We start from the raw sequence: 27,411 nt of genomic DNA, 5'->3' as shown, positions 1-27,411 counted from the left end.
TTTCAGATTATAGTTAATCTAGTATTTGGAAAGAAAAAAAAAGTCAGCTGACCGTATCAATCATCATCTCATCGAATATACCCACGGCTTTGTCTTATTTTTAATTTAATTATAAGTTAAGCAAAATGAAATGTTATTTCGTTCCGTTCCATTACATATTTCATTTGTCTTTTGTTACAAAATATTCGACCGTATGCGCCACATTTTCTTTGATTATTCAGAGGATGGTTCATTTAAAAGTCTATGGTACAGAGTAGTAACTATTATACTAATCTGTGGTACCTACAGAGACAAAAAGTATATGGACCTTTTAGCGGGAACGCGAGGAGTGAAGTTTTGTGATTTGTTTTATTTTGTCTTTATAGTGTTTTTTCAGGTTTTAATGTGTAATAACAGTGGTTTATTAACTATTTAATATCTTTGAAAGTGCACAAATGTGGGAAAATGAAACAAAGCCGCTGGACGTAACTTCTCGGGATCCTCCAAAAAGTCTCAGTAAATGACCACCGTTTTACTGAGATTATATATTATTTCATCCTATACCATCTGATTTTATTTCACTTATTTCATTTCATGCCACTTTTCATATTAATCAACTTCATTTCATTTCTTAATATCATTTTTATTTAAAAAAAGTTTACATTAAAATTAAAATAAAACTTGACCTAAAGGTCTTAGTTACCAGGTCATAAAAGCCCTAAAAAACAAAAAGTAAAAGTGGGTAGACGTCGTAGACGACAAGCGGAAAATTAATAAATACGACAAGCGGAAAATTAATAAATACGACAACAAATAAATATACACACATTAAGATAAAGGTACTCAAAATAAATAAATAGCAATCAGAATTACAGGAAAGAATTGGTGAGTGCGCATAACTATTCCAAAGTCTTAATAACAATCAGATAGGAGCACTGTTACATTATTATTAAACTTATATTGTATTTACCCGTAATTTACCTGGTTTAAGTGATAAAAAAACACAATTTAGATGTTGACATTCAAATCCAAGGCTGATCTTGACCCAGTTCGGCTTAAACATGCGAAACAACAAACCTATTGAAAATTAGCATCATAACATTAAAAGATAAAACGTTAAATACATCGGCGGATCTAATTAAGAGCACCTTCACGGCTTAAGTTGCATTTATTCACTTTTTCTTAACACAAAGCTACCAAAAAGAATAGGAAAGCAGCTATTACGTAAAATAATATACTAAAATTGCCACCTGCCGATGCTAGTGTCAATCTGTATTAAAATATACTAAAGACTTCGATCTAATATTTAGCATTTTGGCTGTGGCATTCTTTTTCGTGTATTGTTGTGTTCTCTGTTGGTTTGGCTGTCAGCTTAAAATAGTAAGTTTTTAAAAATAAAAGTTGTTCTGTAGTAGTTGTCTAGGTATTTTTTTCCATATTTATTAATAAACTATATGAAATTCTTGATCTATTCAATAAAATTTGTAAGAGTACTGGTGTTTAATAATATCAGATGAAAATTTAAAAATCTCTCTTCATGCGTCTTCCTGAAACTTATAAAATAGGAGAAGATTGAAATTGTGAGCTGGTTGATTTTCAAAGCATTTTAAAGTCCTGCAAGAAAAATCCCTTTTTTGCTCAAACGTGTCTATATTTTCCGATCAACTGGTCAGGTGACTTCTAGTGTTGTTCGAATTTAATAAGGACTTAATAGGGTATTCTCAGGAATGCTTGCACAACGGCATGAATTCTTCAAATATCTTTGTGTCTCAAATGTTTTGTGCACTGGGCCTGGGATGACATCGTATTATCTTATCATCATCATTCTTATTATCATCATATTTACTTCCAGGAAACCAGACTTTGTATCATTATATAGTAAATTAAATGACAATTATATTTGGTTATCTCAATGTAGTCTTGATAAATTCGTGTCATAGATGTATAATATAATTGGGCCAACTTAAAACCTTACACAACACTTTAGTTTTAATATTAAAAAAAATTAAATGAATGGTGTAATATATCTTTTAATCAAATATAATTTTTATTGTTATTGCGGTTGTCGAAACTGACTCAGATAAATTAATAACCTCACCACCCACCTGGTATTAAAGTTTACTGGAGCTAATTGACATCAAGAGCTTAAATACTTTGAGATGACCCATGCCTTATTCACTAGTTTTATAACTTTTTTACCATGGATGCCGTTTTTGGGGTGGTCATGGTTACCTGACCCCTAGACACTAAGAACGTAGATGTTGCAACCCATCTTGAGGTTCTAAGTCTTAGTTTTACAGTAAAATGACACCCCACCCTGCCAAACTTGAAGGTATCACTGCTTCGTGACAGAAATAGGTATATCTAACAGTGCGGGCTTACAAGATGTCCCCACCACTTATAAATACCCATCAAAGTAGTTAAATTCGTATGTAATGTTTCTTGTTTTTTTATTGTCTGTTTTGTTATTTTACACAACTTTTATAATAGCAGTCGGTTTATTGAATTCTTTTGGTTGTAGGACACTGTGAAGGGTCTCTTTCCCAATAATTGATGCTTCATGTAAATGGCTGCATAACTTATTTTCGATTTGATGCCAGCAGTTAAATTGAAATTGTAGTTTAAAAAAGGTAATTTTTGTTTTTTTTTCAATTTAATTTTTTTGTTTTTTCTTTACTTTACAACTAAGTTAGATAAATGGGCCTATTGTCGACTTGTTCTTAAGGGGTGACTGTAGCTCATAGACTTTCCAGTGTGAAAACCACTGTATACTTTGTACATATTAAGATTTAGGACCATGATATGAGGTTACTAACATTTGCCTGACCCTCCAAACTGCAGGGCATGATTGCTTTACTCAGTGGATTGATTATTACAATTTGGTCATGAAATGGTTAGGCGTTCTGTATACTCATACTAGTGACACGACTGTGCTAGGACTCATACCCTCTGGCGAGTACTAATAATTAACACACTTTATTTAGCTTGGTATGCTTTGTTTGTATATTTTTTTCCTGCCGTTTTGATGGTGGCCTAAGGGTCTATTCCAGCTATGTCAGGATATAGTCTATGTCTGGTGGTTGAGCTCACAGGGCTTAACCTGAGAGAGAGTGCTAACACCTGCCCTGAGAGAGTCCAGTAAGAAATTCTGTTGCTTGAGTCTATTGGGTGTTCTTCTTCTTCAAGATTTACAATACACTAATATTAGGAGTATAACAAACAAAGTGTTTAGCTTTGTTTTAACTTCCGACCAGTATGAATGAGACCCGGTCACCGTTCTCGCCGAACCCGTCGCTTGCGACGAAGGGCTCGACGAGTAAATTAACCCACAGACACAGCCCACTGAGTTTCTCGCCGGATCTTCTCAGTGGGTCGCGTTTCCGATCCGGTGGTAGATTCTGCGAAGCACTGCTCTTGCTAGGGACAGTGTTAGCAATGCTCCCGGTGAGTCTCGTGAGCTCACCTACACGTCAAGGAGAAGATGAAATACCCTCTCAAGGCTATCAGCATACATAGGTAGGGAGAAGAAAGAAGAAAAAAAACAATGAATGAGACTAAAAAACAAAGATGTGGTTTGCGTGTATTTTTATTTTTATTGCCCATGTAGGCAGACGAGCATACGACCCACCTGATGGTAAGCGGTTACCGTCGCTCATGGATTTTATTTTATTTTTATTGCTTAGATGTGTGGACGAGCTCACAGCCCACCTGGTGTTAAGTAGTTACTGGAGCCCACAGACATCTACAACGTAGATGCGCCACACACCTTGAGATATAGTTCTAAGGTCTCAGTATAGCCACAACGGCTGCCTCACCCTTCAAACCGAAACGCATTACTGCTTCACGGCAGAAATAGGCGGGGCGGTGGTACCTACCCGTGCGGACTCACAAGAGGTCCTACCACCAGGAATTAAACGATCGTGTATTCAAATGTTGTTAACTATTTATATATGTATTTAGATTACTATTCTGAGTAAATATGTGGGGAATAAGTCTTCACGAGTCGCTTTCATAATTAATATCATGATGACATCATGATGACTTCGTGTGGAACGTTCGCGTTGTGTAGTCCATGGGCTCACTGAATAACTAAACAGATGCATCGTGATAGAAAAAAATATCACCACTCCAGAACCGTATGCTTTTTTTTTTCAGATGACCGTAATGTTGAAGAAATGGTATCGTTCAAAGAAATACATAGTTATCATGATAATTGTAATAGTTTTTTGCCTTCTTTATTACACAAGCTTGGGCGAGAATATACCCCGCGAGCCAGACTTGGATATTACAAGGCAGTAAGTTCCGTTATTGGTTTGAGACAAGATAAATCTTGTTTTTTGGGGTTGGTTTGGTTACAGTGTGGTTAGTGCGAGTTTTTAATACGCTTTTATTAGCTTCAGACGTATGTATGTTTGTAACGGAATATTTGAACATGATTTTGACTCCCTTCAAAACGTCGGATTAACTCGAAATTTGGTATACTTATTAAGGAACGATTACAATTCAATATTAAAGAAAATATTCAAAAAATTGAAATTCAACTAAAAAATGAAAAATAAATAATAGTTGTATTAAAAATAGTGTAAGAAAAAATAATTTTATTGTAAAAAACCGTGGGGTGCTTTTCAGGATATTATCAAAATAACCGTTATACTGATATCTGTTCATAAAATATTTATAACTACTTATACCATGCAACTCACGCTTTTTTTTTACAATAAAATAATTTTTTGTTATACTATTTTTAATTCAAATTTATAAGATTTATTTTCCATTTTTTAGTTGGATTTTCTATAAAATCGTTTTTTTTTAATTATTATTTTTTAACTTTCGTTTTTAGCTTCCCTTCGTTTCCCGCTAGGGGCGCTGTTCAAACTCCATACGAATTTGAGTTAACTTTTACGCGATCCCGAAGTTAAAAAACTCGCACTAACCGAACTGTTTAAACTGTGCGAAAATGTACGACGTGGTGTCTGAGAGCTTTTATGAGACGCGACAATCGACTTCTAAAGATCACACTAGCCTTGGACTAAGAAAGACTAAAAGAATTATGAATTCTGACAGCTTGTAACGAATGTATAAAGGCTTCGACAAACAGAACGCGTTCTTAACGCTGCGTTTTAACGTCGCGCTCTTTTCATGTCACACAAATTGACTAGATGAGTCCAACGCTACTTGACGCAACGCATTCGCCAAATCATAGTGCCGATAGCAGTGTGATAATTTAAAAGTATTAAGATGTCGAGTGATTCAGATGTGGCATTGTATAAGCATGGGTATTTTCTAACGATTTCTATAAAAAATTCGGGCATTATACAGTATTTTAATACACATTCGGACGCTAAAATGAAATTTGTAAAAAATTACAACGCCTGACGTCAAAGCTTCCTAACGTCGCGACAGAGCGTTGCGTACATATAGCGCTAGGACTCTGACGGTATGTTACCATAGTAGTACAACACATCTCGGCGTCAGAAATGAGGCGTTCGCTCCTGGCCTTTTCATTTTTAATTTTTTTTTTAATTGTATGTTTTGACTTGTTTTTTCGTTTATTGTAAATATTTTTACTTATTTTAAAAAAAGTAAATATTTGAGAAAAAACAAAACAAAAAAGCCCGCTGAGTTTGTTTCGCCGGTTCTTCTCAGGACTGTGGCTTTTTTTTTGGAACCGGTGGTAGAGTTAACATTGTTATTTATATTTTGACATTCAACAAGTGTGTTATACTGACATCTAAGTTGAAATAAATGATTTTGAATTTGAATTTGAATTCGTCATAGCGCGCCGTCGGTTTAGCGTTCTGACGGGCGCTAAGTACGCGTTCTGTTTGACGAAGCCTTTAGTTACAGGACAGACATGGCTCGTGCATAACCAAAGCTCATGTTTGTAGGTATTGTTCGCGCGTAATAGACGTTTGAATGAACCAATTGCTTAATTTCAGTTGCGTTAGTTTTGCTTAGTTTCTGTTGTTTTCGCAACTCTGTCCTTTCGACTAACAGTTTTAAGGTTTAATCTCGTTTATTACGTTTATACAAATAAATGAAGTTGGAGAGTCTGTTTGTAATAATAAAATAACCAGTTTTTAATAAATGCGTAAGTATGTATACCACAGTATATATACCAAAAAATATATTTTTTTAAATGTTGTCTGTCTGTACGGTCTGTTTCGCTGTTTGTTTGTTCCGGCTAATCTCTGGAACGGCTGGACTGATTTTGACGAGACTTTCACTAATAGGTAGCTGATGATATAAGGAGTAACTTAGGCTACTTTTTTTAGACCAGCTTCGCCCCGCGGCGTCACCCGCAGTTATTGTCGTACCGCGCGCAACATGGCGGGCTTCGCCTATCAATAGTAAAATTTAATTAATGTTTCCGAAGCGAAGCGAGGGCGGGTCACTAGTACATGATAAATACATCAGTATTTACCACGTCAAGTCGGGATTAAACTTTAAAGCTGTTCCTAATCACGTCACACACGTATCCGCTTTTTTCTTCGTAATTTAACGCTTACCGCTTTTTTTCTGCGTAGACCTATGCCAGATCGTAGTGCTGTCTGTAATTCGGTTGTGGGGCCTGATAACCCTGACAAAAGGTTGGTAGCGCTTTTTATAATGCTTAAATAACATTGATTTTAATGGACGATATTTTTCCCATCACTAAACTAACACACCAATAATATATATGGAGCGGTGCAAGGCTATTTGGTTTAAGCGAAGTTTTTGAAGTGAAACTTCTTTAGGCCCGTTGAGAGTAAATTTTAACTCGCAACAGATTCGATACAATTTAAGAAGATTTAAGAAGATAAGATTTTGTTTGTTAGCCGCTGGTACCCAATAACAGATGGAATCTTAAACTAGGACCGGATGATCGTGTGTGATTTGTTCCTAGTTATTATTATTCTCTCCACTCTATTTAGTAACACGGAATCCTTTGAAGTAATTATAACAATCAATCTCCCAGATCTTATTAACTTTAAAAAATTATATCCGTATCAATTACAACAAAATGTATTAAATTTAAGAAGAGCCAGAGTGAGAAAATAGACTGAGCGTCTCGCGAACCACTCGACCGCGGAGAGGGGGAGAGGAGGAGAGGATAAAGCGAGCTAGGTCGTTTCTGTCATACACAGCATTCCTTATTACAAGATAAATTTGATTTAAGAATGACAAATGAAGAAAACCACAATACCACTACACACACTCCAAAAGAAGTTTCACTTCTTACACTTGCATGAAGTGCACGCGCACCATTTTTTTTTACAGAAGAGCTATTTAAAGCTTAAAATTTGGAAAAATGATCCTAGCAGAAAAGCTTCTTTAGCTATTTGAATGGAGTAAACTTAATTGAAGTTCAATTAAAACCATCGAACTGTTGATGCCAATACCAAATAAAAAGCACATTTAATTACAAAAATAAATGTTGCGTATTAATAGAAAAATAGCATTAACGAAATAGTCTTTCATCCCTCGATATACGATATAATTCGCACCTTTAGAATTATTGAGACCCAACCCAAAAAATGTGTTTTTTTTTAAAACATCGAATACAGTTTTCAAACTGAAAATACGTAGAGGAAAGGGACGGAGTGAAAGAGATCGATGGATAATTTTGTCCCTTTATAAGCAAGTTTTGGTCATTTAATTATTAACGGTCACTGAAAAGGGTTGTTCTTGATCAGTTTTTGAATTAAAGTTCAAATCCAAATATTTCAAAATGGGTCTATAATTCTAAAGCTGCGGATGTAGACATAAGTTTAAAAATCGAAATTTAAAAAATTAACAAGGTATAACCTTAAAAAGTATGTAATTACTAATGGTATATTGTGTGAGACTATTGTAAAGTGCTTACCTGTATCCTTCGCTGTATCGCAGCGTAGAGGTTTTTTTTATTGCTTAGATGGGTGAACGAGCTTACAGCCCACCTGATGTTAAGTGGTTACTGGAGCCCATAGACATTTACAACATACACGCGTCACCCACCTTGAGATATAAGTTCTAAGTTCTCAGTATAGTTACAACGGCTGCCCCACCCTTCAAACCGAAACGCATTACTGCTTCACGGCAGAAATAGGCAGGGTGGTGGTACCTACTCGTGCGGACTCTCAAGAGGCCCTACCACTTCAAAGATATCAAGGTCACCGTGACATTTAACCAAATCACTAGACGATGACCGATGTTTTTTTTTTTTTTTTAAATTGTGTTTTTGAAAAATTATAATATTTAAATTCGAATTACATATTGATAAAATGGATCGTATAGGCATTTTTAAGTGAACACGTGAGTTAAAAAGACATAAATAATATAAATAAATAATTCATTTCCTTGGTCTGACCTTAAACCAAACACTCATTGGCTAAGGGTGGCTTAACAACGCCATCTGCTGAAATAGCTTTAGTGTTATTGTGTCTTTAAAGCGGTTAGTTCATCTCAATTATGAAAAATAGTATTATTATTCGCCAATAGATGTCGGGAATAGTCATAAAGTTGATTATCGATAAAGTTGATTATTGAAAACACGAATAAAACAACATTTATCGCCCCCGAAATCCCCTGTATACTAAATTTTATAAAAATCGTTGGAGTCGTTTCCAAGATTTAGATTATATATATACACACAAGAATTGCTCGTTTAAAGGTATAAGATACTGCCTGACCATTCTGACCATAGGGTTATAGTAAGATATATTATTTTTACATATCCGTAACGCAAAGAGGTTAACCAAATGCGAATTTCGGGCTCTGAAGTGGGTGTTGATAGAAATATTTGACAGAAGTTCCATGGAATCTATATGGGAGTGTAAAATTTTGTATGAAAATATTAAATCGAAATGCCTACGGCGACGGTATTAACTTCAGTTCTTACGAGTCCTATGCGATTCAAACTTATACGGTACTAGCTGTACCCGTCCGCTACGCTGGGCATTTAAAATTAACATTATTATTTCTCACCCCAACAACGATTCTATCATTAACGCCCCCGCAACCGGTGTAGGGAGTCCAACACTCATATAAATATTAGGCTATCCATTAAGTACATGTATTTTCTACATGGATACCAAGTTTCAAGTCAATTGGATGCATGGTTCAGTAGTTACAACGGAACATCCGTAAAAACCACTGTAGATTTATATATTAGTATAGACTATGGATTGATATCGTTAATATTACATTAAAAAAGTCATGTCAATTGTAGTCACATATTATAAATAGTTTAATAATAGCTTATGCATGCTTGGATCGAATAGAGCACGTACCGATTGTATGTAGCTGTTTTTATATATTTTCTTTTCTTTCAATACTTTCAGAGACTCTGTGAGACAGTAAGTGGCTTTATTTATTTATTTATTTTGCAGTTATTTTTTTTTATAAACAAAAATTTACTAGTAATTAGAACAGATGACCGATGATATCGAATTTTATGCGTCGCTGTTGGTATGTCTATTTGATTAGGTGGTGCATTTTCACTGTAGCCCATAGACATCAGCGTCGTAAATGTCGGTGCCCACCTCGAAACCTGAGTTCTAGGTCTCAGCCTTATAGTGCAATAGTTGACAATGGCAATACTGTGCTTGAACTCTGAGACACAGTTCGCATTACTTTTTGCCGACTGGTCCTTGTTCCGTAACCTAGTTATTGGTTTTTAACTTGAAATTCAATTTTATAAATATTAAATTGAATGATAAAAACATGAAATAAAATTTTATGAACATTAAATTCAATTATATAAGCATCAAATTAAATTTTAATCAAAATCTATCCTGTAAATAATATTAAATTAAATTTTTTTTATTTCAAATTTAGAATTTTTATTATTATCCTTTTAAAATTCTTCTTCTTTTTAATTTTAAAAGAATAATAACAATTGTTTTTAACCTTTGCAATAGAAATTAAATTGGAGGTTTAATATGGATTTTATTGACAATATTGAATTTCAAGTTAAAAATCTAGATATATACGGACATTGTTTTTGCGATAGTCGTAAAATATCCACAGATATATAGAAAATAAGTTGCAAGAAGCACTCAAAGAGGACAAAGGTACTGGATGCGAAATACCCAAACTGGATCCATTTGCGGCGGAGGTGACCCAATTCGACAAGGACCTGCCCAAGGTCGTATGCAAGGGCAGAGATTGGGTCAAATGTTTTGTAAGTTTTTTTTTTACTAATAATCTAATTTTTGTATAATTTTTCTAATGAAATACGTACTTAACGAATGCTCACGAATGACTTACACGGTGAAGGAAAATAACATCGTGTACTAAAAAAATCGAACCCGCAAATGTTTGTCGAGGTTCGACAAGAGATCAACGAGCGAACTAACCCATAGACACAGCCCATTGAGTTTCTCGCCGGATCTTCTCAGTGGCTCGCGAATCCGATCCGGTGGTAGATTCAGCGAAGCACTGCTCTTGCTAAGGCTAGTACCTACTACCAAACTCCTTCAGGTTTTCCTCAGGTCCAGCAAGAAGGTAGGAAAAAAATGTGGGTATGGTGTCATTTCTCACGTCCCGCCAAAGGTTTTTTTTTTATTGCTTAGATGGTTGGACGAGCTCACAGCCCACCTGGTGTTAAGTGGTTACCGGAGCCCATAGACATCTACGTAAGTGCGTCACCCACCTTGAGATATAAGTTCCAAGATCTCAAGTACAGTTACAACGGCTGCCCCACCCTTCAAACCGAAACGCATTACTGCTTCACGGCAGAAATAGGCAGGGTGGTGTTACCTACCCGCGCGGATTCACAAGAGGTCCTACCACCAGTAATTACTTAAATTATAATTTTGCGGGTTTGATTTATATTACACGATATTATTCCTTCACCGTGGAAGTCAATCGTGAACATTTGTCGAGTATTTATTGCATTAGAAAAATTGGTACCCGCCTGAGATTCGAACACCGGTGCATTAATCCAACACGAATGCACCGGACGTCTTATCCTTTAGGCCACGACGACTTTCAAAAGGTTCGGTCAAGGAGACGTTTACACAGATTACATTCAGCTTTCAGAGTGCAAAGTGGTTCCGGACATATTGTCGACTACCAAGGACATAACCTGTACGTACAGAGACATCATATACCACAGTGACAACGAGTACGTATTGGGACCGCCGACTGACGTCCGGGACGGCGGCGTGTACTACCTGACGAGAAGCGACCACGTCAAGATCAAATGCGTAGGCACGCATCTGCATAGGTGCGTTAGTGTTGTGTGCTGCTACTGACTGCCCACTTGGTGTTAAGCGGCTATAATTTTGTTGCCAGCTCATTCAGTGAACCTTTTCAATAAAGCGGCACGATACGAGAACCCTCTCATCGTGGACGCCGGTAACTACCTAGCCGATCCTGCGAACCAAATGGAAAGTAATCGACGTCGCCCCAAACACGTCATCTCGGATCCTCCCGATCCACTAACGGTGCCTTTAGGTACTCCAAGCACCGGTCATCGTCCTCGTCGAACCCGTCGTTTGCGACGAAGGGCTCGTCGAGTAAATTAACCCACAGACACAGCTCACTGAGTTTCTCGTCGGATCTTCTCAGTAAGTCCCGTTTCTGATCCGGTGGTAGATTCTGCGAAACATGACTTTTGCTAGGGTTAGTGTTAGCAAGTTCTCTCAGGTTGAGCCCGTGAACTCACCTACCCGTCCGGTCGTAGTTGAAATAGCCCCTTAGGCTGCCAGCGAATAAGTATGGTGAAAATGGTATATCTTTGTTGTAATTGCATTACGGTTATTCCACCTTTGAACTCCTAGTTTAGAGGGTGGGGTAAGCGGCATGACTGATTAAGAGAGAAATAAGCTGCCGGACCGTCGGTCTACTGGTGGTAAGACCTCTTGTGAGTCCGCACGGGTAGGTACCACCACCCCGCCTATTTCTGCCGTGAAGCAGTAATCCGTTTCGGTTCGAAGGGTGGGGCAGCCGTTGTAACTATACTGAGACCTTAGAACTCATATCTCAAGGTGGGTGGCGCATTTACGTTGTAGATGTCTATGGGCTCCAGTGACCACTTACCACCAGGTGGACTGTGAGCTCGTCCACCCATTTAAGGGTGGAATAGCCGGCATGAGTGATTAAGAGACTAATAAGCGGTGCAGCCCACAATAAAGATGCCGTTACCGTCTCGCGGACAGCATCCTGCCGTCGAGATGGTCAGGCCATTCGCTGGGATTCCGGTCGACGGTGGCGGCGCCGCCCCCCGACCGCGATGACGCTCTCGACGTGCTCATATTCGGGTTCGATTCCACGTCGAAGAACGGCTTCATAAGGAGTATGCCGAAGAGCTACAAATACCTGACCGAGGAGCTGAATGGCTACGTTCTAGACGGGTAAGAACGCTCTCCCGTTTTCAAACAGTTTCGCAACCAATCGCCAATAACTTAACACTAAGCGTACCATAACTGGTCAAATGACCCATTTTGAACTTTTGCATTGAAAATGCACGTATCTTATCACTTATTGCTTTTGCACATTTGACTTCATGACAGTTTCTTACCAATTAATCTACAGTAATTATACTTTTTTGTTTTTGTTTTGTTTTATTTATTTCTGTTATCTACCAGCTATGGTAGAAATAGGTACCAGTAAGTGTTGGCATGATTAGTGTTAAAGTTGAAAATCGTATAAGTTAGTATGTAAATATTTTGTTTAAATGACGAACTTTAAATTGATATACAGGGTGGTGAGAAATCGTTGTCTGTATTGTGCCCTCGAATGAATAAAGTTTATTTACTACGCTAACCAGATACTCAGTTCGTGAGTACATAGACATCATATACATTGCGATATGAGGTTGAATTTTTAATTGCAGTGTCGAACAATTTAAACCATAAAATTCCCACGCGGTACAAGTGAAACCCTCAGTGTCCTTAGTGGCCGCTAGGGGCGCTGTTCCAATTCCATACAAATTTGAGTTAACTTTTACGCGATCGAGAACGTCAATTCGATAAACACCTCCAAGACCAAGTCGCTGTTTGCAGGGAATACCTTAAACTAAAATCCAGGATATGCTATAGCGCCCAATATACACTGTGGATTGGGGGGCCCAGAATCGAACGGGGGGGTCAAGTGGCGAACTCCAAAGCTCCAGCCGGCAGTAATCCGTGGTGGGTTGGCAGTGTTGGCACCTCTATTGACCGCTCAATGGTAATTGTTGGCAGGTACGGCATACTCGGTGACGGCACGCCTGCCGCCTTATTCCCGATACTCACGGGCAAGAACGAGTTGGAGCTACCAGACGTCAGGAAGAAGACGAAGAACGGCAACACCTTAGACTGTATGCCGTTCATATTCAATCAACTCAAGGGGGACGGGTAATACATGCTGCTTACTGTAGGAGCGTCCTCACGCGGCACTCCCCTCCCCTTGTCCCCCATGAGGGGGGCCGGTGCCGCCGTGTTGTATCGATCGCGTCGTGCCACACGGAATGATTTTTATGTCCCTGCTTTTGCATTGCTTTTAAATATTTACAAAAAAAATTAGATATTGAATTTTTTTATTTTTTACTAGCTTTTGCCCGCGACTTCGTCCGCGTGGAATAGTTACTTTGACATAACGCTAAATTTTACCTGCGACTTCATTTACGTAGAAAGAAAAATAACCCTGATTTTGAAACATCCTTTATTGGTGCTTAGTTTGTATTAGTCTTATCGTTATGTTACATAGCCTATAGCCTTCCTCAATAAATGGGCTATCTAACACTGAAAAAATTTTTCAAATCGGACTAGTAGTTCCTAAGATTAGCGCGTTCAAACAAACAAACTCTTCAGCTTTATAATATTAGTATAGATTTAATTGCCCTTGTAGGCAGACGAGCATACGGCTCACCTGATGGTACGTTGTTACCGTCGCTCATGGACGTCAGCAATGCCAGGGGCAGAGCCAAGCCGATGCGTACCATTACGTAAAAAAATCGCTTATTTGTTTGGATATTTGTAATAATATCAAGGAAGGATTGTTTTTGTTGCTTCGGTGGGTGGACGACCTTACGCCCCATCTGATGCTAAGTGGTTACCGGAGCCCATAGACATCTACAACGTAAGCTTTGAGACATGAGTTCTAAGGTCTCAATTTTTACAGCAAGTACAACGGCTGCCCGTGCCGTGGTAGGACCTCTTATGAGTCCGCACGGGTAGGTACTACCACCCTGCCTATTTCTGCCGTGAAGCAGTAATGCGTTTCGGTCTGAAGGGTAGGGCAGCCGTTGTAACGATACAGAGTCGTAGAACTTATATCTCAAGGTGGGCGGCACATTTACGTTGTAGATGTCTATTGGCTCCAGTAACCACTTAACACCAGGTGGAGCCCAATCTAAGCAATAAAAAAAAGAACACGGTCCCCCCACCTCAGGGCTTGAGGTCGGAGTCTCAATGAAGTGGTATATTCGTCGTTCTGTTTTTGAGCAACGCGCGGGCGCCCCCTGTACTAACCTCTCCGTGTATTCTAGTTACCGCACGGCATACTTCGAGGACATGCCCTGGATAGGAACGTTTCAGTACCGGTTTAATGGTTTCCTCCATCAGCCGGCCGATCATTACTTGAGGGCATTCTACCTCGAGGAGTCCAACAGAGGCAAGAAGTGGTGGAGGGGCAGCAACAGCAAGTACTGCATAGGAGACACTCCTCAGTACAAGTTAATGATGAACATTACCGATCAGGTAAGGAGACGAGGACATTTTTTTTTATTACTTAGCTCCTTAGGTTTATGTCAACCTGGTACTTTCGATAGTCATTCGTGCTCGTCCCTCTGTTCCGATTTTGAATTTATGTTGGAATATTTAGTTTTGTAACAGTTGGTAGTTCTGAGCATGAGCACGAATTCAAAGAGAGTTCCTTACATTTATGTCAACCTGGTACTTTCGAGGGATATTTAGACGTGTAACTTCACTCTGCTTAGACGAGCAGACGCTCACTTGAGCATAAGCACGCGAACTTAGGGTCGGAGACGTGTGCGCATTTAATAGTAAGTGGTAATCGGACTTTTTTTTTTTATTGCCTGGATGTGTGGACGAGCTCACAGCCCACCTGGTGTTAAGTGGTTACTGGAACCCATAGACATCTACAACGTAAATGCGCCACACACCTTGAGATATAAGTTCTAAGGTCTCAGTATAGTCACAACGGCTGCCCCACCCTTCAAACCGAAACGCATTACTGCTTCACGGCAGAAATAGGCGGGGCGGTGGTAGCTACCCGTGTGGACTCACAAGAGGTCCTGGTACCACCAGTAAAATACCTAGTCAGGTCATAAGTATTGTCACACAGTAAAAACTTTTCTTTTAGAATGCTGGCCACAAAAAAAAAAAAGTTTATTGAATTCGAATTTCGAATCGTTCATGAAAATAAAAATGTATACTTTTAGAATTTTACTCATTTTTAAATATGGAGTGGACGCTTAAAGAAGACCGTGTTGCAGTTATTGCGTTGCATCGTTGCGGTTACGCGCCAATTCAAATTTTTAACATACTGAAAATTTTGAATATAACCAAAAGATTCGTTTATTGTACCATCAAACGATACAATGAAGACTCTAGTGTAGATGACAGGTCAAGAAGTGGTCGCCCTCGGTCTGTTAGGACTCCAGCAGTGATAAAAGCTGTGAAGGCGCGAATTCAAAGAAATCCCAAACGTAAGCAGAAACTGTTGGCCCTTCAGATGGGGTTAAGCAGAACCACGGTGAAAAGGGTGTTAAATGAAGACTTAGGGCTTCGGGCATATCGAAGAAAAACAGGACATCGTTTGAATGCTCGTCTAATGGACCTGAGACTGAAGAGATGCCGCGCTTTGTTGAAGCGGTACGCGGGAAAAAAAATATCGGGAAATTCTTTTTTCGGATGAAAAAATTTTTACCGTAGAAGAGAGCTACAACAAGCAAAATGATAAGGTGTACGCACACAGTAGTGAAGAAGCGAGCAACCGTATTCCGCGTGTCCAACGAGGTCATTTTCCATCCTCGCTCATGGTATGGTTGGGAGTTTCTTATTGGGGCTTAACAGAGGTACATTTTTGTGAGAAAGGTGTAAAAACGAATGCAGTTGTGTATCAAAATACAGTCCTGATGAACCTTGTGGAACCTGTTTCTCATACCATGTTCAATAACAGGCACTGGGTATTCCAACAAGATTCGGCGCCAGCTCATAGAGCGAAGAGCACACAGACTGGCTGGCGGCGCGTGAAATCGACTTCATCCGGCACGAAGACTGGCCCTCCTCCAGTCCAGATTTGAATCCGTTCGATTACAAGATATGGCAACACTTGGAGGAAAAGGCGTGCTCAAAGCCTCATCCCAATTTGGAGTCACTCAAGACATCCTTGATTAAGGCAGCCGCCGATATTGACATGGACCTTGTTCGTGCTGCGATAGACGACTGGCCGCGTAGATTGAAGGCCTGTATTCAAAATCACGGAGGTCATTTTGAACAAACTTTAGAGTCATAAGAATCTATGTTTTGTTAAGTTCATTTTGGTATATGAATGGTTACATAATAAATAAACTTGTTTCAATTATTTTACATTAAACATGTGACAGAATTTATGACCTGACTAGGTATATATGATCTCGAAAAAAATAAAACTTCACTCCTTGCGTTTCCACCAAAAAGTCCTATAAGCCGGACTGATGTTCCCTAACCTCCTCACACAAATGTTTCCAGTTCTTTCGTTTGGACGGCAAGAAGTTTTGCTTCACCTTCATAGCGGACATAACTCATGACGACATCAACATGATATCGACAGCTGACGATGACACTGTCGACTTCTTGAAGCTGTTCAAGAAACAAGGAAGGCTTGAGAACACCATGCTATTCGTGATGGGTGACCACGGACCCAGGTATTATTACAACTATACCCGACCTAAAATATTTTTTAATTGCAGTTAATAATTTGATTCGTGACATAGGACGGGCAGCGGAGGGGAAATGTGTAATCCGAATTAAAAACTACTTCACAATTACAAAGTTATTAAAAAAAAAAACGATGAGAAATCCCACCCAAAATTATGGACAACGTAGCGTTAGTGCAAAAGTTATCTTCATCATCAGCCTGTATCTATCCACTGCTGGATGTCGGCCTCTATCATAGTCCGCCACAATGAACGATCCTCCGCCTTCCGCATCCACTCTCTCCCAGCATATCGCCGTAAGTCATCGGTCCAACGGGCAAAGTTAGCTTATCACCAAGATTTTTTATTATTTTAAGACATATTTTTTTGTTATGATTTAATTAGTAAAATCAACACTTGTATTCTTGGAAATAATATTCTGAGATATCATTCATTTACAAAAAAATAATAATAAACACCAGATAATTTATTACATATTATTATAATTGTTATTAATTAGCTCTTCATGGATAAAGGGAACGAAGTGGCTACAAAATTACAATGTTTACGTACTCATAACTTTTGACATCATAGTATTAAATTTAAATAAATTACAGTAGATTGGGGGGAGTAGGGACGCTTTCCCATTCCAACACAAATTTTTAGCGATTTTTCTTAGGGTAATAAAATTGAGATTAAAACGGTTCCGGAGGCTTAAATTTTCATATACGATGCATTATTATACATAGTTCATTGAAAAATATACACAAAAACTTAAAAAAATAGCCTGACCCGATTCACCTTGGCTTTTGGGGTGAATCGGGTCACGTACGGGGTTAATAGAGTTTTTCGATAGGGCTGGCACTGTTTAGTTGTTAGATAGGTACTTAGCTTTAGGCAATTAGCTTTTCAATATCTTTAATCAGTTACAAAACTCTGATGACTAAATTAAACTATTTAATATTCATAAACACTAAATAAAAGTCCTTTTCAATTCAACACATTTAAATCTCACGAAAGCATTGTGACAACCCAGATTTGTCCCTATTCTACCCCTAGTCCCTATTCCCCCCGATTTTGATAATTTTTTCGCCGTCGCAAGCGCCGTGACCACAGGTAGACTTAGGACTGCGGGTTAGGAGCAGACAATCTGTCTACCTTATATCTGGTCCATTTGGTCCAAATGTAATAGGCTCATTGAAAGTGCCAAGGCCGCCGCGTCTACACCCTGGACCATAGATAGAGCCGCCTTGCGTGCTTCCACTGTTGAGGAGCGTGACTCTTGTAGTCACCTCATTGTTTCCCCTTTTTTTATTGTTTATATGGGTGGACGAGCTCATAGACCACCTGGTCTTAAGTGTTTACTGGAGCCTATAGACATCTACAACGTAAATGCACCACCCACCTTAAGATATTCTAAGACCTCAGTATAGTTACAACAGCTGCCCTACCCTTCAGACCGAAACGCATTACTGCTTCATGGCAGAAATAGGCAGGGCGGTAGTACCTACCCGCGCGGACTCACAAGAGGTCCTACCACCAGTAATTACGCAAATTATAATTTTGCGGGTTTGATTTTTTATTACACGATATTATTCCTTCACCGGGGAAGTCAATCGCGAACATTAGTTAAGTACGTATTTCATTAGATAACTCGGTACCCGCCTGCGGGATTCGAACACCGGTGCATCGCTACACACGAATGTACCGGACGTCTTATCCTTTAGCCCACGACGACTTCCCTCCACCTAATCCTATGTTTTATCTCGTGAAGAGGTTCGTTAACGGCATTGGTCAAATACTCTGGTGCTATTTCTGTTAGTGAAGGAGTCATGATTTGCTGAACAAATATTCACACAGCATCTCGGTTGGAGTATTTCAGTTTGTGGTAGTTCGGGATTTAGGGCTGCAAGCACTTTGGGTGTGTCCCGACCTTTATGAACATGTCCTACGTCATATGAGGCTTGAGAAGAGTACATTTTTTTTGTTTGTTGCCCTTGTAGGCATACGAGGATAGGGCCCACCTGATGGTGAGTGGTTACCGTCGCCCATGGACTTCAGTAATGCCAGGGGCAGAGCCAAGCCGCTGTCTACCGTATTAATATATAGATATTTCCAGGTACTCGAAGGTCCGCAACACGCTGCAGGGCAAGCTGGAGGAGCGTCTGCCGCTGATGGTGGTGGTCCCGGCGGCGCGGCTGGTGCGCGCGCGGCCCGACGTGCTCGAGGCGCTGCGACACAACCGCGCCGCGCTCACCACGCCGCACGACGTGCACGCCACGCTGCTCGACGCGCTGCGCCGCCCCGCCCCGCCCCCCGCCTACACCGTGCCCGGCGCCGACCTGCCGCGCGCGCTCTCCCTGCTGCAGCCGGTCAGTAGCTGCCGCGGAGCGGTGAACCCGCCTGGCTATGCTTTACCAGGGGAAATTCGATTTGATTAAGGGACGAGAGGAAAGAGAGAGGGAGAGAGAATGAAAGTGACTAAGAGAGAGGGAGAGAAAGATACAGAGGGAGAGAGAGGGAGATAAGGAGGGGAGGGAGAGGGGGAGAGTGAGGGAGATAGAGAGGGGTAGAGAGAGAGAGAGAGATTCAAATTCAAATTCAAATTCAAAATCATTTATTTCAACTTGGATGTCATCAAAAACACACTTGTTGAATGTCAAAATGTAAAAGAAAATGTTAACTCTACCACCGGTTCCAAAAAAAGCCACAGTCCTGAGAAGAACCGGCGAAACAAACTCATCGGGCTTTTTTTTTTTTTTTGGAGTTTACTCCTTTAGAATCGATTTACATATATAGGCCCGGGGTATGAAAATTATGGGGACCAAAATCGTACTAGCATGTCACACGAAATGCGTTATGCGCATGTCACACGAAATGCGCGCCGGGCTGCTGCGCCGGCAGTCCGCCACAAAGCCTCGTACTGATCGCGCGTTTCTCTCATTATTGTATTTTCATATATTTGTTAGTCGTTTGTTTTGTGTCTCGTTAATTTGTTAATAATCTGTAGTGTATCGTGTTGTCGTAATATAGAACTATTTCTCGTATTGTTTCGTTTAATTTTTTATATCCAGTAAACTCCAGTCGTGCGTCGGAGCGGACACACACACTTTTTTGTATTTTCTCAACTATTTTCTTTTTTTTTTTAAACAAGAAAACATATTTACAGTATACAAAAAAAACAAGTCAAAAAAATACAATTCACATAAATAATAATAATAATGAAAAATGAAAAGGCCAAGAGCGAACGCCTCATTCCCACGTAGTGCCATCTAGTAAAAAATCCTTAACTTTATAATATGCCTTGTTGCACAAACGTTCCTTAACAGTTTTCTTAAATCTATGAACAGGTAGTAGTTGAACGTTTTGTGGGATCTTGTTGAAAAGCTGTACACCCAGCCCCCTGAAAGAGTTGCTTATTTTCTTAATTCGAGCCGCCGGCAACGCAAGCCTATGTTTGTTCCTAGTGTTCACATTATGCAAATCGCAGACTCTGGGGAATTCTACAATGTTTTTACGCACGTACAATAAAATATTTTCAAAAATGTATTGGGACGTTAAAGTTAGAATTTTGATTTCCTTAAACTTGTCCCTCAAGGATTCCCTCGGGTGCATATTATAAATAGCAGAGAGAGAGGGATACAGCTTCCAACGTCGTGAAAGTGGAACAACGTGATGATAACGATGCAAATCTTGAAAAATCTTCAGTAAAACATCGATATGTTTGTGAGAATTCGCGTATCGACAACACACTGATAGTGTCAATACTCGAACAATGACGAAACTAAAAATATTACGATTCTGATCCTCTCGTAAGTCGTCTTAGAAACTTCGACCTCATGTCTCAAGGTGGTATTTGTTTGAGGTCCGAGTACCACTTACCATTACATGCGCAGACGTCTCTGACCCTAAGTTCGCGTGCTTATGCTCAAGTGAGCTGTCTGCTCGTCTAAGCAGAGTGAAGTTACGCGTCTAAATATCTCTCGAAAGTACCAGGTTGACATAAATGTAAGGAGCTCTCTTTGAACTCGGTCTCATACTCAGAACTATCAACTGTTACAAAACTAAATATTTTAATATAAATTTACAATTGGAGCAGGATTGAGATTTTTATCTTCAGTTGGCACTGTACGGGGGTAGAGTTGCAGGTCACCTGGCAGAGATACTTAACGGGGCCAATAAATACATAAAGTCCACGGCCCAGCTTAAAGCATGAGATCCCTTCCACGAGCCCAGCTCGAGACAAGGAACCCCTTCCACGACCCACCTTGAGACATGAGACGCCTCAGTACAGTACCAGCTCAAGTAGATACGTGGCGGCGTTAGATGAAGTGCTATGTCCAGATCCCGCGGAACCGGTCGTGCAGCGAGGCGGGCATCGAGCCGCACTGGTGCGCGTGCGTGCGCTGGAGCCCCGTGCCCCCCGCCGACCCGCTGCGCGCCGCCGCCCCCCGCGCGCTGCTGCGCTACATCAACGCGCTCACCGAGCCCAACAGGTCAGGACACCACCCCCCGGACCGCACTCTCTCTAGTGGCAGGCTTAGACCCCTAAACCTTTGCTTGTTTTAAGTCGTCGTGGCCTAAAGGATAAGACGTCCGGTACATTCGTGTGTAGCGATGCACCGGTGTTCGAATCCCGCAGGCGGGTACCGAGTTTTGTAATGAAATATGTACTTAACAAATGTTCACGATTGACTTCCACGGTGAAGGAATAATATCGTGTAATAAAAAATCAAATCCGCAAAATTCTAATTTGCCTAATTACTGGTGGTAGGAACTCTTGTGAGTCCGCGCGGGTAGGTACCACCGCCCCGGCTATTTCTGCCATGAAGCAGTAATGCGTTTCGGTCTGAAGGGTAGGGCAGCTGTTGTAACTATACTGAGATTTTAGAGTATCTCAAGGTGGGTGGCGCATTTACGTGGTAGATGTCTATGGTTCAGTAACCACTTAGCGCCAGGTGGCCACCCATCCACCCGATGCCAGTGTGGTCCCCCAATAAACCCCCTTCGTCTCCCCAGAGCGTCGTGCGTCCCCCGCACGCTGCTCGCGGTGCACTGGGTGCTGAGGGCCCACGCCAACAGTAGGGTGCTCTCCTTCATCGAGGCCAAGGACGCGGACGGCTACGTGGGGAAGTTCGGAGCCAAGCTCAAGGTCAACAGGGAAAACTTGCAGGTCAAGGTATGTACTAGCTGCGACTGTGACATTACTATTTCGAATTGACATTATTGTTTGATTTGACTTTATTGAAAATAAATAAATAATAGTTTAAAAGAACTTTAAAAAAAATGCGCTTTATAGAAAATCCAACTAAAACAAATAAATAATAGTTTAAAAAAACTAAACTGCATGGTGTTATTAGTATATAGTTATAAATATTTTTCTGACAGATATGAGTAGAAGAATTATTATTTCAATAATATCTTAAAAAGCACACCACGCTTTTTTTAAAATAAAATATATATTTTTTACACCATTTTCAATTTAAATTTATTAAAATATATTTTCCATTTTTTAGTTGAATTTGTTATAAAGCGTGTCTTTTTGTTTTTGTAAACTATTATTTATTTTTCATTTTTTAGTTAAATTTTCTATAAAAGCGTATTTTTAAAACTATTAAGTACTTTAACATCAATTCCTGCTTTATCGACTAAAGATAAAAATTACATAAATTAGCAAAAATCTTATTTTGCAAATTGAATAATGGAATAATCTTATCAAATTAGTGTATTTACATCGGTCCTCGATGAATCTACAAAATTTGAATGAAATCTGGCCGTTTAAAGTGGGTCAAAATCGCGTCTAAAGGAGTCAGTTACAAACATACATACAATTGAAGCGTGTAAAAATAGAAACTAAATTTTAATTAATTTGAATTAAAAATAGTGTAAGAAAAAATGATTTTATTGTAAAAAAGCGTGGGGTACTTTGCAGGATATTATCGAAATATTTCGCGATTCCGATCCGGTAGTAGATTCAGCGAAGCACTGCTCTTGCTAGGGCTGGTGGTAGCAAATTCTGTTGAGCTGAGCTCCTGGGCTCCCGACCGTACCATTGCTGAAGTTCCTCACCTTTCAGATCTCCGTCGGACCCGGCGAGGGGATATACGAGGCCTCGCTCGCGTACCTGAGAAAAGAGGACAAGTTCCTCATCGAGTCCAGAGACATATCCAGGACGAACGCGTACGTACACTACATTGATTTAATTGAACCGGTCGGTACAGTCCCCGCCGAAGTCGTCTCCGTACAGTCGATGGGCACTGCTTTTTGTCGGGGTATATAATATTGGTATACTCAATAATATTGGTAATTTCCGAGATATATTATTGGTGATTTCCTAGATATATTATTGGTGATTTCCTAGATATATTATTGGTGATTTCCGAGATATATTATTGGTGATTTCCGAGATATATTATTGGTGATTTCCTAGATATATTATTGGTGATTTCCGAGATATATTATTGGTGATTTCCTAGATATATTATTGGTGATTTCCGAGATATATTATTGGTGATTTCCTAGATATATTATTGGTGATTTCCGAGATATATTATTGGTGATTTCAGGTACAACGACGAGCCCAGCTGCATCAGCGCCACGCACCCCCACCTCAACAAGTACTGTTACTGCAAAATATAGTACACTCACTAGTAACGAATCTCAAATATAAATTGAAAGATGAGATTTTCTATTCATCATAATACTAATCAACAGTAACAGTGCTGGCACGGCTCAGCGGGACCGCGCGGAGTGTCGCCAGTACATACTCAAATATTACTCACTAGACTTACTAGATTGTGCTCGCAGTTAAATCTACATGTATATATAAGAAATCGCTTGACCCGGTCGCGTCTCACGCCTCAATGACGTGCACACAGTATTCCACTATACTAGTGATGTGGTCAAGGAACACAGAGCACCATAGGAATGTGGATATTCGATAAACTAAATAGAGATCCATCAACTAAAAGCAAATATTCTGGTCATATTGTTTATGTTAAAAACGTGTTATAATCTCGTGGTGGAATCTCATTTTGTCGCAAAAAAATTTATTTATTTTTTATATAGCGACTGTACTTAAATTAGAATTAGTGTTTAATGTTACCAAAGCTTGAAATTTGATAAGTCGTTGATTGCGTCGTGAGCTTTAAAAAGCTCCTTGCGCGACTGTCCTTTGGGGGTTTAGGGTTGGTCCTTTGTGAGGCTCATCAGTGCTCATGCGCACTGTAAACAAGTCTAATCTTGTCTCTCGAAAAGACCTCATCCGCACCGTCAGCATATCCATGCTTAAGGACAACATTGGGACATGGTATTCATTGGTCTTGATCTCATGCGACCTCCCGGACATGAGTTAATGGTTGGTGGCAGCGGCTTGGCTCTGCCCCTGGCATTGCTGACGTCCATGAGCGACGGTGACCACTTACCATCGGGTGGGCCGTATGCTCGTCTGCCTACAAAGGCAATAAATAAAAAAGTTAGGCAAATTTATAATTTTGGATCGCGTAGAAGGCACGTCGTGGGCGGAAGAATACCAGTCAAACTGTCAGATCTGGTTAAGGAAACGGTTGGTGTTAACCCATACCACGCAGCCCATGCCACCCATGAGCACTGTGGAGGGACCACGTGGTCGCGATCCTCAGCAGTGAGGGAATGATGACGAAGAAGAATACCGGTTTTCCGTCGTCAGGCCTTGTCTGACGTGTCTGACCTTTACACAGTTCTCACAAGTACGGCTTGGAATGTGGGAGATTGGTCTTTTTTTTTTCTATCCGATTAGTGTTGCCATCTATCGAAATTCGGCCATAATTAATTAACACCTCAAAATTGAATATTTTTTTTACATTTCACCATAACTGGTGGTAGAGAGCCTCTTGTGAGTCCGCACGGGTAGGTACCACCACCCTGCCCGTTTCTGCCGTTTATGTGCTTGCTACCTTCCTCGTTTATTTCTCTCAAACGATTTTAGTTCTTGTGGAGGTTCAGTGTCATTAATTAATTTTAAAAATATTAAGTTCACAACTTTTTATTTATTACTTATTGCTTAGATATGTGAAGGCGGCCCACCTGGTATTAAGTGATTAGAGGAGCCCATAGACATATACAACGTAAACCTTGAGATATTAATTGTAAGGTCTCAGTATAGTTACAACGGGTGCCCCACCCTTCAAACCGAAACGCATTACTGCTTCACGGCAGTGAGGCAGAAATAGGCAGGGTGGTGGTACCTACCCGTGCGGACTCACAAGAGGTCCTACCACCAGTAAAACGGTGTCTAAGAGTCATCCTAGATGAAATTACAATTGACGCCGTCAGCGCAAATGTGGCCTAAGCTTATCATAGTCAGATAATGAATGATAATGATTTCAATTTACTTTTACACTGCTTCGTAGGCAAAAACAATACGCGCAAAAATAATGTTTAACAAAGCCATCTGTTATCTACGTGGGTGAAACTAGGGATTGGCTGATGTTGCATCAAAATTTATTCAGTTTTCAATAAATTATTTAGAAATCTTAAAATCATTAACGATTTTGGGCGGAACTTCTCAATAAGTTTAAATTTCTGTAACATTCTCATTACGAAATACTCCTATATTAAAAACATTTATGACGCTAATTAATAATATTTAAATTTTTAAGAGAAAAAAAAACATTTATAATTAATATATATTGAGGGTGGAACGGTTATATGGCTTAAACGACATTTTTGCAATTTTAATTTGGAAAAAAATGTCACAATAAAAAAATCTTCAGCTATTTGAATGTAGTCAATTTAATATAAGTTCAATTAAAAACATTGAATTTTTGATGCTGATACCAAATAAAATGCACCTTTAATTACAAAAGTAAAATGTCGCTCAAACCGATTATCATTTCACCCCTCGACATGTATATATTATACATATTCTAAATTTTAGTATAGTAATGTTTGTCTATAGTTTATCTTGTTATAACTATGCGCTCGCGGCACAGTGGTGCTGTGTTTTTCAGGGCTCTTTAAGACAAATATTGTGTTTGCATGGAAACTAGCGACATCTTGTAGCGGATGCCCCTAAACTTATATGTTGTTAAAGTTAAGGCATTTAATTACTGTTTACACAGAAAATAAATAAAAAACCATACAAGTCTTTATTTGTTATAGATAAATTGATTAAATTTTATCAAATTGTGGTTATTAAAAATTTACAAAATCCTTTATTAAAAATAAAATATAGGTTAGGTAATATGTTACTGCCATCTACAGGAGCAATGAGAAACTAATCGAAGCGAAGCCATCTAGTGGCCGACGCCCGTAAACATTTTTTGTTGGGTGCTCGAGTTGCTTATCTGTAACTAATTTATGTGTATTATCTATGGCAGCGGTCAGGGAACCGGGGGTAAATTATCCCAAATGGGGTAAAATGAAATTTTGGGGGGTGAAAATGAAACTTTTGTCAGTAAAAAGTATATATTGAAGTGAAACTTCTTTAGAATCGTTGTGATTTCAAATTATCATGGGGCCTATAATATGAAAGATGCTAAAAAGAAGCGATTTCGTTTTTTTTTTGTTCTTCGCCATGGCGTAATTATATCAACTCACACACAAAAATATTTTGGGGTAATAATTAAAAAAGTTCCCCGACCGCTGGCTGATCTATGGTGTTTGTCTCGAGGTGCGTCGCTGGGCGAGTCCGCGTGTTCCCACAGAACCACGATTTCATTGTCTGCATTACTTATTCGAGTCAATTTAGTCTTAAGAACTCTCACAATACGGTCTGTTTTAATTAAATACCAATGATTAATATATAGCATTAAATGTAGGTACTATTTTGTTAGAGGGCAAGGTCTACTGAATGAGCTAGTGATGTCTATGGACTCTTATTAATATCTAACGCCAAGCAACAGGTTGACTGGTGGTAGGACCTCTTGTGAGTCCGCACGGGTAGGTACTACCACCCTACCTACCTATTTCAGCCGTGAGCAGTAATGCGTTTCGGCTTCTTATTACCATAACGACTTTCAAGATCTCGAGTTGATGTTTTAGTCCTGAGCTAAATTGTGTTTTATATTAGTTATAACTACATTAATATTATATTAATTAGAAATAAACAATTTCAGGTTACAATCTGATTTCCTAATTTTTTTTGTTGTTAAGCGATTTATATTATGTTTTATTTAAGTATTTCATTTGAGTGCAGTATCCATGATTTTGTGCAGGACTTTTTGAAAACCTCAATTTGTAATAACAACACATTTTGTGACTTAATTAAAAACTAATGTAAAATTTTTTTTTTAATTTTTTTTAGTGCCATTGTAGGCAGACGAGTGCACGGCCCACCTTATAGTGAGTGGTTACCGTTGCCCATGGACTTCAGCAATGTCAGGGGCAGAGCCAAGCCGCTGCCTACCGCTAGATTATATAGATACGATTAGATAGATATATAATAATATAGAATATATAGATATTTTGATTCTCACATTAATTTAATTCACTCTTTTCATTTAGTTATTATATTCTTGTGATACTTTTCATTCTTGACCACAAAATATTAGGTAAGACATAGTTTTATTAACAAACAATGTATTTTTAGTAACATTAATCGGTAGACTTGCCTATACATAAATAAATTTGTCAGTGAATTA

General features: G+C 39.3%; 1 protein-coding gene across 5 annotated transcripts; it reads left to right on the top strand.

Moving 5' to 3' along the window:
* Nucleotides 1–715: 715 nt before the first annotated feature.
* Nucleotides 716–27,411, top strand: LOC114249245 (uncharacterized). 5 transcript variants are annotated; one of them, XM_028182749.2, is made up of 16 exons: nt 716–864; nt 2,501–2,609; nt 4,135–4,274; nt 6,507–6,569; nt 9,282–9,296; nt 9,970–10,123; nt 10,977–11,170; nt 12,105–12,299; nt 13,131–13,283; nt 14,417–14,627; nt 16,623–16,798; nt 18,909–19,161; nt 21,134–21,285; nt 21,809–21,968; nt 22,866–22,969; nt 23,356–27,411. In XM_028182749.2, exons 3-16 carry the CDS (start codon nt 4,135–4,137, stop codon nt 23,426–23,428), a joined length of 2,043 nt encoding a protein of 680 aa, XP_028038550.2. In that variant the 5' UTR covers nt 716–864; nt 2,501–2,609; the 3' UTR covers nt 23,429–27,411. The 5 variants fall into 5 exon arrangements, with proteins under 5 accessions (XP_028038550.2, XP_028038562.2, XP_028038571.2 ...); XM_089737974.1 differs by lacking the exon at nt 2,501–2,609 and having other exon boundaries at nt 741–756; nt 790–864; XM_028182761.2 differs by lacking the exon at nt 6,507–6,569.

Source organism: Bombyx mandarina, chromosome 24, assembly GCF_030267445.1.
Source record: "Bombyx mandarina strain Sakado chromosome 24, ASM3026744v2".
Lineage (NCBI taxonomy): Eukaryota > Metazoa > Arthropoda > Insecta > Lepidoptera > Bombycidae > Bombyx > Bombyx mandarina.
Note: the sequence above shows the minus strand (reverse complement) of the source record. Positions and strands in the feature narration are given on the sequence as shown.